Source organism: Neolamprologus brichardi, chromosome 10, assembly GCF_056152115.1.
Source record: "Neolamprologus brichardi isolate AB-2024 chromosome 10, ASM5615211v1, whole genome shotgun sequence".
NCBI lineage: Eukaryota > Metazoa > Chordata > Actinopteri > Cichliformes > Cichlidae > Neolamprologus > Neolamprologus brichardi.
In genome coordinates this window covers 16,264,901-16,278,430 of record NC_142113.1, presented here as the reverse complement: position 1 = coordinate 16,278,430, position 13,530 = coordinate 16,264,901, and the positions used below count along the sequence as shown (strand labels likewise).

Sequence of the window (13,530 nt, the reverse complement as noted above, 5' to 3'; positions counted from 1 at the left end):
GTAATTACATGTTAATAATCTAATGCGACTCATTGTGCAGTGTAAAAAACTACGTAAGAAATACAGATTATGACATTTACAATAACATGCTAGCTGCATGTGGAATCCACAAGATTCAATTTTAGTAACAAAAAATGCTACAATACAAGTGGGTCAAAAATAAGGGAATTGCAATGCAGCTGTGAGTTTCATGCAAATGAATGTTCAAAAAGCCTTTCTTCCCATGTGAGAAAACATTTTCTAGTTAATGGATGTTACAAAGCTTTTATTTAAACCACTTTCAGGTGTCTGAAAGTGTGAAGCTTCAGCTGGAAGCTCCTGCAGATACTGTCATTTCTGAAGGCCCTTACAGAACTAAGGCTTTTCAAATTGAGGGCACTAAAGGGAAAATAATAGTGCCTCAGGGTTTATTCCCTGGAGGAACTGATGTGTCCAGTATTCACACTGTAAAACTGCCCAGTTAGTCTGTGTGGCATGTAAATTAAAAAGAAGACAAAAAAAATCACATTTTCAAAACATAATTTCTTAAATGTTTTTCATAAAACAAACTCAAAGCCAGAGAGAGCTTGAGGCATGACGGAGTGTTTAATCAATACTTGAATCAATGTGTCAACAAGCAAGCCTGGTGCTTTTGGGAAATGATGAAGCGAATGTTTGTACTTTGTCTTGGTTTCACAATGACTTTGTTTTTTGTGTAACATGTGACAGCATGTGTACACATAACGGGAAATCTTGGATCCAATAAAAAACTTAGTTAAGGTCAGGACACACAACACAAACCATGCAACCTACATTTGTAGTTGATGCATTTAACTATTTCATATATAAACAATTGAATAAATGAAAACAGTACATCAAAAAATCAAAAAATCTGAGTCAAGAGCACTTTTGTTACTGTAGTGCTTCACCTTTTGTTTTAAGTGAAAGATAATTGCTTAATACAGCAGTTCAGCTGCTCAGCTGCTTTCTGTTTGTCACTTCTTACTGCACCAACCAGGTGTTATAACACAACATAGTGTTATAACAACAACATCACATAGTTTGGCATCTTTTTCATAACATGAGCAAAGTCTTCCCTGAAAAAAAGATATCAAGAAAAAAGACTGCAAAATATTCCTAGTAAAGTGTCAAGTGTGTCTTTAATGGAGGACCAGCTGGAGATTGGGGGCATTCGGGATCAGTTCTTGGCCTCGTGCCTTGTGTACTCTGAATTTGTCGGTTTTCCACGTAGTCTTTCCCAAAGTGATGAAGTGATCTTCATTCTTATTGCTGAAAGATGCAGACTCTTTGTATAGCAAATCTTATTACTAATGAACCTAATCAGTTTGGTAAATGTTTTGCTACTGGTTGTATTTATTTATGTATTTAACTGAGATGCTGGCATCAGCACGTAATAAAAGTAAAGCGAAGTTTACAAATAATAACTACTGTAAATAGCGTCCTAGCTCACATTGTAAGTGATATATTAGATAAGAGATCTTTGCGTGATTCTAAATAAGTTATCAGTTGAGAGGGATTTATGTAAATGTGGAAATTGTTTGAGTGTTTTCTGTGATAAACATGTATTGATCCTCTTTTACGGGTCATAAAGTTAATAAGTACCAGGATGGTCTTTGTCCACTCCCAGTTTAAACATCACTCTCTATTCTGAAATAAATCAGCCACTTCTGCAATATACTCTCATTTTTAAACTGTCCCCCAGTTTAACTTCAAGATGGGATTTTCAATCCACTGGAGTTGGCTTGCAGCGCTTTTATGTGCACTTTGGATGGGTAAGATACTTTTATTTTAGATAAAAAGTTATATACAATTTTGAATTTCCAGTAATGTGTTTGTTGTTTATTTAGGTTTATGCATTGTATAAGGTTTAGTATTCATAACATAGATATAAAAACTGATAAATATTCAAATATATTTATTTATTAACTAATATATAACTGAATATTTCACAAACGTCCTTCTATCCATCAGGTTTTAGAGACTTCTATGCTTACTTTTCTTGAGGTACAATAGTTTTATGTTCTTAAAACTATGTTATGTTCTTAATTTGAGGTAGTTATATTGCCAAGAATAAAAAAAATAAAATAAAATCATTATCAAGTAGCAACATCATCAAATGTGAACATTATAGTGAATTTTAAAGATTTTTTTTTTTCAGAAAATGTAAGTCTGTTCTAAATTTTGTTCATCATCTATTTATGGAAATAAAGAAATAATGTTGTGTTAAATATAAAATATCTAACTTTTTGCATTTTTTTTTACACATTAAAACATAACAATTTAAATTCTTGTAATACAAACAATACTTCGCAAAGGTAAGTAAAACAATGTATAAATACTTTTTGATGATAAGATCACTAACCTGGTGATTTTAGTAAAAGAACGTTTATTCATTGCATACTGTGTACTTTAAAAAAGGCAAATCTTCAATTTTACACTACTTTAGTAATTGTGTAATGGTACGTATGTAAGTGTATGATATACTTAAATTGTAGCCTCTGAGATCTGTGGACATTTTTTTTTCAGGAGCTGGTGTTCGATGTGATTGCCCTGAGAGTAATTTGCAAATGCAAGGAGGGAATTACACACTGAGTAACAACCTGGAGAGAGGCAGCATCTTGGTATACCATTGTCCCGAGGGCTACTATCCATACCCAGCAATAACCCGCTTATGTCAGGCTAATAACTCCTGGAGACCAAAACCCAAAAGCCAGAGATGCAGGCGTGAGTGGCAAAGATGTTTCTCCCTTGCCTCACACTGCCTGATAACAACATAGTAATTGAGGGTGCTTTTGTTTTGTTTCACAGTGATTGAATGCCCAGACCCCAATGTGCTGGAGTACGGAAATGTCTCCCCCCCTGAGGAGAGGTACTATGTGGACAACGAGACCACGTATGAGTGCTACTCTGGATACAAAATGCGAGGCTCAGCCACACGCGTGTGCTTAAAAAATGGGAAGTGGAGCGGCTCCACTCCAATCTGCAGCCGTGACTGTGAGTCCCGAACAGCAATGATTAAAACTTGATCATTGCTGTTCCAGCTTTCTAGATTTCATTCTCGTATTTAAAAAAATACAATTTATTATGTATTTTTAGACAGACTGAAATTGACATTTTATACCTTTAGATTTGACAGCTGTTAAAACACACAGTATGATGAATGTAAGTTTTTTTTGTAACCCCATGACGGTCTTTTCTTGAGTAGGTGCTTGCATTCAGGCCTTCCATTGTGTTTTTAACATTGGGGTTTTTTCTTACCAAAGCTGGGGATCATTGTGCTAATCCCGGTATCCCACCTGGTGCCTCAAGAGTGGGGAATATTTTTGGAATTGATGACACGGTGAGATACACCTGCAATGGAAACCTGTTTTTGGTGGGCTCCAGTGAACGAGTGTGTCAGGAGAACAGCCAGTGGACTGGCAATGAGCCTGCATGCTACTGTAAGCAAACACATACTGTTTACACTCTGTGCCATCATCTTAGCCACTCTTTGCTCTTTTAAATGTTCTGGTTGTATGATATATACTGTTTCCCCTTTGGAGGCCTTAATGGTGGGAAGCCAGTGTGGGATCACGTCCTGCTGTGACTTAGTCACTGGTTAAGCAAATAGGATCTGCAGATGTGTACTGACCATCTAAATATCACGTGTGCAGTGACAAGCATAAGATCCCTCACCAGCTTCTCATCTATAAATGTTTCTTGAAACTCCTGAGAGTCACCTTGTTATAAGGTCTTTCTTTAGTATAATTGTTATATATCACATATGTATTCCTTGCAGATAAACACACCTTCGACACACCACTGGAGGTTTCAAAGGCATTTGGCAATTCAATTAAAGAGAGCCTGACCACTTTAGAGTCCACAGGTAAGTTATTGATCAACAAGTATATACTCTCACTGGACACTATATTAGCTACATCTTGCTAGTACCATTCTGGAGCCCAGGTACAGGGTATCAAACGTTCAGCAGAGATTTTGGTCTATATTCACATGACAGCGAAACGCACATTTGTTGGCTTCAGATGTGAATCATCCCCAAATGTGTTCTGTTGGGTTGATATCTGATGGCTGGAGACCATTTGAGTTAATTTGTTGAAATCTTTGAGAAACCAGCTTGAGATGATTTGGGATTTGAGACCTCAGTAGATGGGTACCCTTGCGAAGTTACCATGTCTGCTGCGAAGCACAATACTTAGGCAGTGGTATTAAAATGTGTTCTGTTTGGCCCAAAATTGGTCAAGAAAACCATCCCACATCATTGGACGACCACCAGCAGGGTGAATTGCTCGTGCTTTCATTGAGTTGTTTACGTATCATGAATGTCTTTGCACTACAATCTGAATGTTGCAGCAGAAATCAAGACTCATAGAACCAGGCAACATTTTTCAAATCTTCTGTTGTCCATTTTTTGTGAGCCTGTATGAATTGTAGTCTCGGACTCCTGCTCTTAGCTGACAGCAGTGAAAGCCAGAGTGGTCTTCTGCTGGTGCGGTCCATCTGCTTCAAAGTGTGATGTTTCAGGCATTCAGAGATGCTCTCCTGCATACTTTTGTTGTAACCAGAGGTGGGAGATGTACTAAAGTAGAATTTCAGGTTTTACTTTACTCAAGTATTTATTTTTCTGGCAACTTCTTCTTGGTGTCACAGATACTACTGTCAGAGTCAGGTTACATCAAGAGCAGCAAAGCTGAATTTGATGCTGAGATTCATTGCCTGAATTTGGCCTTTATATCAACTTTATATTGGAAATCAGCCATGTTTGTGAAACATCTGCTTACATCTCATTGAACTCAGTTTTGTAAATCCACGAACAGCATAAACCTCAGAGAAGAAGCAGCAAGTCAGCTGATCGCAGCTTGTACACCAAGAAAATCTACAACTCACAATAAAAATTATGCTGAGGTTATTTTTTCCCCATGCTGAGTCAATACAACCGATCTTAGGGTTACCACACCCTGTACAAATTTTCCAGTTTAGGTGTGAAGGCAAAGTGACCCTCTAACACACAGGTAACAAAAAAAAATAGAGCTTTTTTTAAAAATAAAAGTTCTACTTTTTCTCTACTTGTGTTTTACATATCTGATGAAAGCTTTAGTTTTTCATTTTTACTTGCGTAAAAAAGTTGATTCAGTACTTTAACTTTTACCAGAGTATTTTAACACAAATATCTGTTCTTCAACTTAAGTATAAATATGGGTACTTATGCTACCTCTGGTTGTGACAAGTGGCTATCTGAGTTACTGTTGGCTTCCTATCAGCTCAAAGAAGTCTGGCCATTCCTCTATTTCCTCTGACCTCTGGATAGGTAGTTTTTTCTATGCATATTCTAGGAATGGTTGTGCGAGAAAATCCCAGTTGGTCAGCAGTTTCTGATCTACTCAGTCACCTTTCTTCAGTCTGATGCTCGGTTTGAACTTCAGTGGGTCGTCTTGACCACATCGGCATTAGATTCGATTTTTGCTTTAATGAGCAGTTGAGCAAGTGTATCTAATAAAGTGATGGGTGCGTTTTGCTGTTTAGGCATATTTAAATAACAATAAAACTACTTGTGGCAATGACTGGGGGTGTTATGAGAGAATTAATCATAGCATAATAATGCATGCTTCTTTATTGTTAATTCAGTCCAACAAAATATGCAAACATATAGTGTAACAGAGTTGCTATCTGTATAATAATTTAACAATGACGGTCTTTATTCAGACTTTTGTTTGTGATGTGTAAGCTGACAGTATCTTTTGTCATTCAGATGAAACACAGGAGGGGAGAAAAATCAGGATTTCAAAAAATGGCACACTTAACATCTACATTGGTGTGGATATTTCTGACAGCATCAGCAATGATTATGTCAATAAATCCAGAGACGCTGTCGTGAAACTCATCACAACGGTGAGAAACAAACAGCTTTTCTTTTAAAGATTGAGAAAAAAAAGTCAAAAGTAGAGTTTTCCAAAATGATATGAAAGCATATTTTACTGGAAGCTTTTTGTTTTTTATGCTGCTACAAAACTCTCTTTGTGCTATAGCGTGCAGATTTTGCAAACAGTCAGCAACATTGGGCTTGGACTGGAGTTATATTAGGATTGCTTTGCAAATTGCAGGCTCAGTTTGGAGGTCTAACGGTGTGCATAGGGTGAAGCTACAGGCTGCTGTTGAAGGATGCTGGCAACATATTCGCTGAGTCTTTAGAACATTTGATCAGATATTTGATAAAATGACAGGCTGCAGTTTAATTATTCATGTGTCACTGGTTTATTTCTGCCTTTATATGTGACACGTGGCCCCACGGGGGTACGTGAGTGTGAAGCTTTTTACTCTGACACACTTTAAGGAGTGCATCTTCCATGATGTACACATAACGTACACACTAAATCTCATCCAATCTGGCTGCCACCGCAACGGCCCATTAGAAGTAAATTTCATTATGTATTACAATTCATAACCGTGACTGATGCTTCTTGGCATGAGTCCTTTGGCTGGTTGTCAATGTTCAGCACAGGATACGCTAGCTGCTGATTTATGGACCAATTACTAAACAAAATAACAAACATAAGCAATCTGAAATGTAAGGAGGTGTTGCATTAAGTTTACACGTGTTCACAATGGCGTGACAGAAATTCATATGCGATCAACAACCTTTTATGTAACCGATTTCCTTTATGTATCAACAGATTTCCTCCTTTACCGTGACCCCAAACTACGAAATCATCTTTTTCTCCTCTGAACTCTATGAAATTGTCAACATTATTGACTTTATGGACGGCACTGCCAAACTATCAGATGTCAAAACTAAATTAAAAGAATTTGATGTTGGTGGTGAGTAAAGCGCGTATTGCTATTGTACTGTGTTAGTTTGTTTCTAACAATAAGTTATGGAATGTGCGTTTTGTGCTTCTTCCTGCTCAAAGACAGAAACACGGGAACAAATCTGAACCTTGTCTTTGAGGAATTCTTGGAGAAAATGGCTCTTATAAAGATTCGAGCTGGAGAGAATTTTGAGGAGCATCGTCACGTCATCATCGTTTTTACAGATGGTATTTCCAGCCTCTTGATTAACTCTGCCGTCAACAATAAGAAATGCTCGTTAACTTCATGTTATCACAATATGGGGGTTTTTTTTGGCTCTAATAATGTCTAAAAATATCGGTTTTGCCACTGGAAAGATTCATCAATCACAGAACAAAAGGCAAAAGTTTTTTATTCATTTCTATCAAAAATAGTTATCACAGTTTTTTTAAAAAAGGTTTTGTCATTGTTTTTCACAACAGGGGCTTATAACATGGGCGGTTCACCAGAACCCACTGTAGCAAAAATAAAAAACTCAGCGTATTTGAACCTGGCAGATGGATCCAGAGACGACTATCTTGGTGAGTTTTCCATCCAATTTGTGCATGTTTCTATTTTTATACAGTGTAATCATTCAACCTTGATCCTTCTTTACAGTAACATTTTATTGATACACAACAGTTTCTTGTTCGATGCTCGCTCAATAGCATTCTGTATATATTGTATATAAATAAACATGTTATGCTTCATTCTGCTACAGACATTTATATCTTTGCCATTGGAGATGACATCTTTGATGATGACCTAATGCCCCTCACAGCAGGAACTGGAGGAACCCATTATTTCAGAGTTAAGGACTTAGAAAAACTACAAGACACTTTTGATGAAATGATCAGTAAGTTGTGTTTGAAGTGAAGCATGAACGTCCATCTGTTTGTAGTTCAGCTGTGTGTGTATTTGTGTGTTTGCATTCACTCCAGCATTCATCATCCAGCACTAATAAACACAAGGGAGACAAATGATCATAACTGGAGGCCTGCTTGGTTCTCTCGTTTCCTAAAGTACCTGAGATCAGAGCGATTACTCTTTATCTAGCCTGACACCAGTGATGTAGCCGTGATAGAAATATGATCATGTATCCCGCTGGACCTGTGTAATGCAGTTTAATGTAATGCAAAGGGTTTGCGATACTGAAATCCAAACTGAATGCAGCCTAATGTTCATTGTTCAACTTCAGTCTTCACTGCTGCTGCTACCAACTACTACTAACAACAGCAGTACTGATGATAATAATTTATAAAACCAATTTAGAATTGAACAAAATTGCAAAGTGCTTTGCAGAACAGATGAAAATGAAATTTTAAAAACTTCAATAAGAAAATAATGATAACAGTCATGAAAAAAACATCTTACTGTGAAACTGCACACTCATTGAGCTGCAGTGTTAATGTGGACTGTATTTTACAAAATATAGATGATGTTGTATTCAAGAAGACTTTAAAATGAGGACCTGTGAGCATATTAGGAATGGGCTTACTGTGCTTACATATGCAAGCACAGTTATTATAGTTAACAAATGCTCTCCACAACATAAAAACTAAAATGAAAGCAAACCCACTACGTAAACAGACATTAAACTTTAATTATTTCAGATTTAAGGACTTAGAAATTAAACTGAATTACAAACAAACACATTAGAAAATACAAAGCCTGGGGAATTTTTCCCATTCCCTTCCATACAGGCAAGCTGCTGACCAATGAAAAAATCCAAGTTGCTTCATGTCACTCACAGAAGCTACGTGCAGTTTTACATGCAGTCATATGTGAGTCCATGACCATAAGCAACCTATGACCAGATGATTAATGTAACTATCGTGGTGTCAACCACTGGCTTTTTGCATCTTGCAGCTAAGATGTTGATTTTGGGGACTGGAGGGGCAGGTCTGAATGGGAACTCGCACACGCATTGTTTTTTTGTTTGTTTGTTCTTTTTAAACATACTTAATATTTCAATAATAAATTACAGAGATCAAGACAAAAAGCCTTTTCCCCTGTAAACTTCTACAGCACCACAATTACCCCAATCTGGTGGCCGTCTAATAGAATTTAGGCTTAAAGTACTTCTGAATTGGCACTTTGAAATTCATTTTTCCGATCTGGAGGCTACATCCATGTTGTATGCTTATGCAACCTGTCTGTGCAGCAGGCCACAGTCCCTGTCTGCCTCACGTCCTTTATCATTTTACCTGTAACAAAAAGATCAGCTGTTTCCTGCCTCAGTGATTACCGCGATTACTCGCCCCATCTCCCTGACTATTTTAAATGGTAAGCTAAGTGCCCCTTCTCTTCTGTGCTAAAAGCTGCCAAAGAAATTTAATTGATGAACACATGACAAAAAATAATGGATTCCTTGTCTTCTGCTACCTACATGAACAACACTGGATTTTCCATTTTTAATGATCATTCATTTATTGTTTTCATGCAGATGAAGATGAAGTCAAGGGTCTCTGTGGACTTCACAAAGAGTATACCCGCAAGGATACCCGCAATGAGCTGAAGAGGAAAATGTATCCATGGATGGCGTTTATTTCTACTCAGGTGAAAGTTTCGCTGTTCCATTTAAACCAGTAGAGTAATGCGACTGAATATATAAATCTCTATCTTTACATGTTTGCTACAACTTTGTGCTGAACATTAGAGGGGGGGTGGGGGGGTGGGGGGGTGGGGGGGGGGGTGGTGTCTGATTTACTCAGATTTAAATAAATAAATCTGAGTAAATTCCCATAACCCCCCTGGAAATTACGCCCCTGCAAAAACTCATTGATTTAGTGAATTTTTATTTTTAGGTGAACAGACATCAGAATCATCTACCACGTTGCTATGTTCTCCCTACCAGATGTTTTACATAGTAGATTAATTATCTAAATTAAGCGTGTCTTGCTTCAGTGCATGAAGCAGTCTAAGTATATGATTGTTTTTATTTCAAATTTAAGGCTGACGGTCACTCGAAGAAATGTATGGGCTCTCTGGTGACGCCTGAGTTCGTCCTGACTGCCGCTCACTGCGTGTATGGTTTTTTGCCTGAAAAAGTCACTGTTGAAATTGATGATGGAGATAACAAAAGTAATGAAAACTTTATCTAAAGATAGCATGATACCCTGTTTTATAAATTTGCTATAGATAAATATGTCTAATCTTATTGATTTTTTTTGATATTAACAATAATACAACTGATTTTTTTTTTCAGTTAAAAAAGCAAAAACTTTATTTTATCATCCACTCTACAATGTTACTGCCAAAAAGGATAAAGGCATTAATGAGTTTTATGACTTCGATGTGGCTCTGATCCAACTGGAAAAATATGTTGTCATATCCAATGAAGTGAGGTAAGAAATTAGGCTATGCAAATTATTCTGTTTGTACTGTACTGATTTACTGATTATTGATAAAACACTTTTTAATGTTTGGAATGTTTGAAATAATACATTTTTTCAGGCCCATTTGCATACCTTGCACCCTGGAGACCAATGCTGCTCTACATTTGGTGGACCAGAGCTGCCAGTCACAAGGTGTGATAACTTTGTCTGTATGCTGTATAGCTTCATCATAGAGCCAAGTCTGTAAAAACAACAAAAGATATAGAATTTTATGTAGAGCTGGGTGATGTTGCCTAAACAGACTATGAGTTATTGAGCTCAGAGCCACACTGTCCTTATATATTTGTAAAATTAGCTTTGTCAATGTCTTGCTGAAATAAGCAAAACCCTAACAGGAAAAGTGGATAACTGGACTGCACGTGGTTGCAGACCTGGTCCAGTTTTAGAAGCAACCATTGGAAAGGCAGCAAGATCGCAAGTTTATCACACACAGTTGTGCTGCAGTGTCCAACCACTGTTTTTCTTGTGTTCCCCACAAGGAAAAAAATGTGTATCTCGTGACCAGCGTTTAGATGCAGGATGCAGCAGACAAAGTGATCCAGTGTTTAGGGACTCACTTTGCAAATTTTCACTGACACGCAGATGTTTGCTACACATTTCCATTATTCTTATTCTTCGTGCTGCTGCTTGGTTTTTTTTTCTCCCCTAATTACTACTTATGTGTCTGGTGTGCATTGGCTCCCTGTCTGATGGTTCTTTATTGCTTTTTAGCTTTTCCCCCTGTTTCATCAGAAAGCTTGGTCTTTTGTTGGGTATACACTGTGAATAGGTGTGCTTTGTTAAAAAAAAAAAAAGTTAAAAACTGATGGAACGGGTTGCAGAGTGGCTCACCTGTATTCTTCTTTCTCCCTGTTATCTACAGAGAGACTTCTGTTAAAAAATCACCTCGAAAGACTGAATTTCCTGACAAAGACACAAAATGTAGTGGACCTGAAAGATGTCCATGCTAAGCTTGGTGATAATGTAAGTTTTACACTTGTGAGCTGTGTTGTGCATGTGTCTTTGGGTATGTAAGCACAGGTTCCTTATTCTTCTCCTAAAACCTCTCCGATGTAGAGATATGAATGCATCAAACATGCAGTAGGTGTAGAGGGCATAACTGCTGATACACTGAGAGATGCTGTGACGGATAACTTCATATGCACTGGTGGTCGGGAACCTTTCAGAGATCATATTGCATGTACCGGTAAGTTCCTAATTTTATATCAAATTTTATACTCCAATACAGTGACAGTGGTGCAGATGAGTGACTCGGACTTTGTTTTCTGTTTTTTTGTATCTCTGTGTGTTTCTATTCATTGGCACAGGTGACTCTGGAGGTGCTGTGTATAAAAACTTTCAATATCGCACAATACAGGTAGGCTGCAATATACACGGCGCAACCACTGCACTCAAAAGGTTCTGCTGCAGAGCCATTACAAACAGAAAAAACACACATTTTAAATTTGGCTGACATTCCGTGCCAAAGTCCTATTCTGAACAGGCAGACATCCAAACAACAATTTTAGCAAGAAGAGCAGGTAATGAGCAAAGATTTCCTTGGTTTGGTGGCGTGAGTGGTAACACATTGGTGAGTTGACAGTTCCGGGAGACAAATTTGCAGGACTCAACCCCGTGATTGTCAAGGAGAAAGCAGAAATAGTAAAGCGATAAGTCGTGTACGACCGCTCCCTAAGGCTATCTTACATGTGAGGGCAAATCAGTGAAATCTAAATCAGCTACTTTGTTTTGTACATCACAACCAAGTATAACATTAGGGAATAAATTCACTAAGAAAATAAGTTCATGTCATTTTACCTTGTACATTCTTTTTTAAATAACCAATTGTTTTTTTGTTTTGTTTTTCTGACAGGTCGCATTGGTCAGCTGGGGAAGCCAGAAAGTGTGCACAGCCGGTGGTCTTAAAGAATCAACGTCAAATTCCAGAGACTTTCACATTAATCTCTTCAGAGTTGTCCCTTTCCTCAAGAGTGTACTTGGAAATCAAGACATGGACTATGCACCACTTGAGTTTTTGGAAAATTAACCTCTTTGACATGCTGCAATTCATTTTGGGATTTCTCTTATACAATGTGTGCTCTGTTTAAAACACTGCCTTGGTTTATTTTTCTAATTGAAGAACATGTGATTGAACCCACTGAATCATTCATTTATTCATTTTGTCACACTGTAAATTCACAGTGAAAACAGACTTTCACAAAGTCTGTTTTCACTTTTTTACTCAGAATTTTCTGAAATAAAACCAATAATGGAGGTTTGAGCTGTGCTTTGCTATGTTTTGAACAGAAGCTCATTCAAGATCAGTTCGATCAGGGTAAAAGATATGACCGTTTGCAGGAAAGAAATGAACATTTTATTAGACGCACATAGTTCACAACCTGCCAAAACAAACTAACAAACAGACTTTAGCTTCTGTAAACGTTACAGACCCAGGTCACAGTTCATGAACACGTCCCTCTTTACAAAAGGGTCGATAAGAGAATCTTCACTAATACAGCAGATGGGCATTGCAGTATGGATACCAGGAGAGCGGCTGGGATTAATGAGGAATGGGAGCTGCTGTGTAATGTGACTGTGTATAGATAGTTTTTATATGGGCGCTTCCTGCTGTGGAAGGTAACTCCATTGAAAAGTGCAGAAATGCATTTGTTATGGTTTTAATTTCTAGTTTCAAACACTTAAGTGGCTGCATTGTTAGTGATTGGGTTGATCTTTATATACACGGACACATTAACCTCATGCAGTCCCACTGATGCAAATGTTATGAATTCAATCGGCAAAACTAAAAAGTGCCTTGCAATCCATTTCACACACACACATACACAGACAGAATACAGACAAAATTAGGACACAACATTTCTGCAATATCAAATATAATGTCAGTGGAGTGTCACACACACACCTGCAAACAGACATACCTGGTCCTTTTTTGAAAGAATTAAAAACAACTTAATGACAACAGCATAGATGTCAAAATTTTCTATCATTTTCCAAACAGATGCCATGATCGCATGATCTTTGACACATCCCATGTAAACAGCTTGAAATCCTAAGGTTTTTATTCAGACTGAAAACTATGTGTATACAGCATATCTGCAAAAACATTTTTGCACCTCCAAAGCTCAACATTTCCCCAAAACTGACATAATGTGTGATACAGATCGCAGGGCCTCTGTACAAATTAGCATGATAATAAAATTATCCCTGACAAACCTTTAAATCCCGCCTGAACTGTAACGCTCTGTCTAGAAAGCCACAATAATAAGAAGGATAGCGTATACACGGTGATGCTGCTTGGTAATAAAATAAC

The 13,530-nt window shown here is 37.5% G+C and overlaps 1 protein-coding gene across 1 annotated transcript; it reads left to right on the top strand.

The window, feature by feature from the left end:
- Nucleotides 1-1,633: 1,633 nt before the first annotated feature.
- LOC102790686 (complement factor B-like) lies at nucleotides 1,634-12,480 on the top strand. The gene is made up of 18 exons (XM_006800014.3): nucleotides 1,634-1,772; nucleotides 2,527-2,724; nucleotides 2,809-2,994; nucleotides 3,264-3,440; nucleotides 3,779-3,865; nucleotides 5,747-5,886; nucleotides 6,669-6,813; nucleotides 6,906-7,031; nucleotides 7,266-7,364; nucleotides 7,544-7,678; nucleotides 9,269-9,381; nucleotides 9,777-9,906; nucleotides 10,031-10,169; nucleotides 10,279-10,352; nucleotides 11,083-11,183; nucleotides 11,277-11,406; nucleotides 11,528-11,577; nucleotides 12,073-12,480. The coding sequence occupies exons 1-18, from the start codon at nucleotides 1,715-1,717 to the stop codon at nucleotides 12,244-12,246; spliced, it is 2,262 nt and encodes a 753-aa protein (XP_006800077.2). The 5' UTR covers nucleotides 1,634-1,714; the 3' UTR covers nucleotides 12,247-12,480.
- Nucleotides 12,481-13,530: the final 1,050 nt, after the last annotated feature.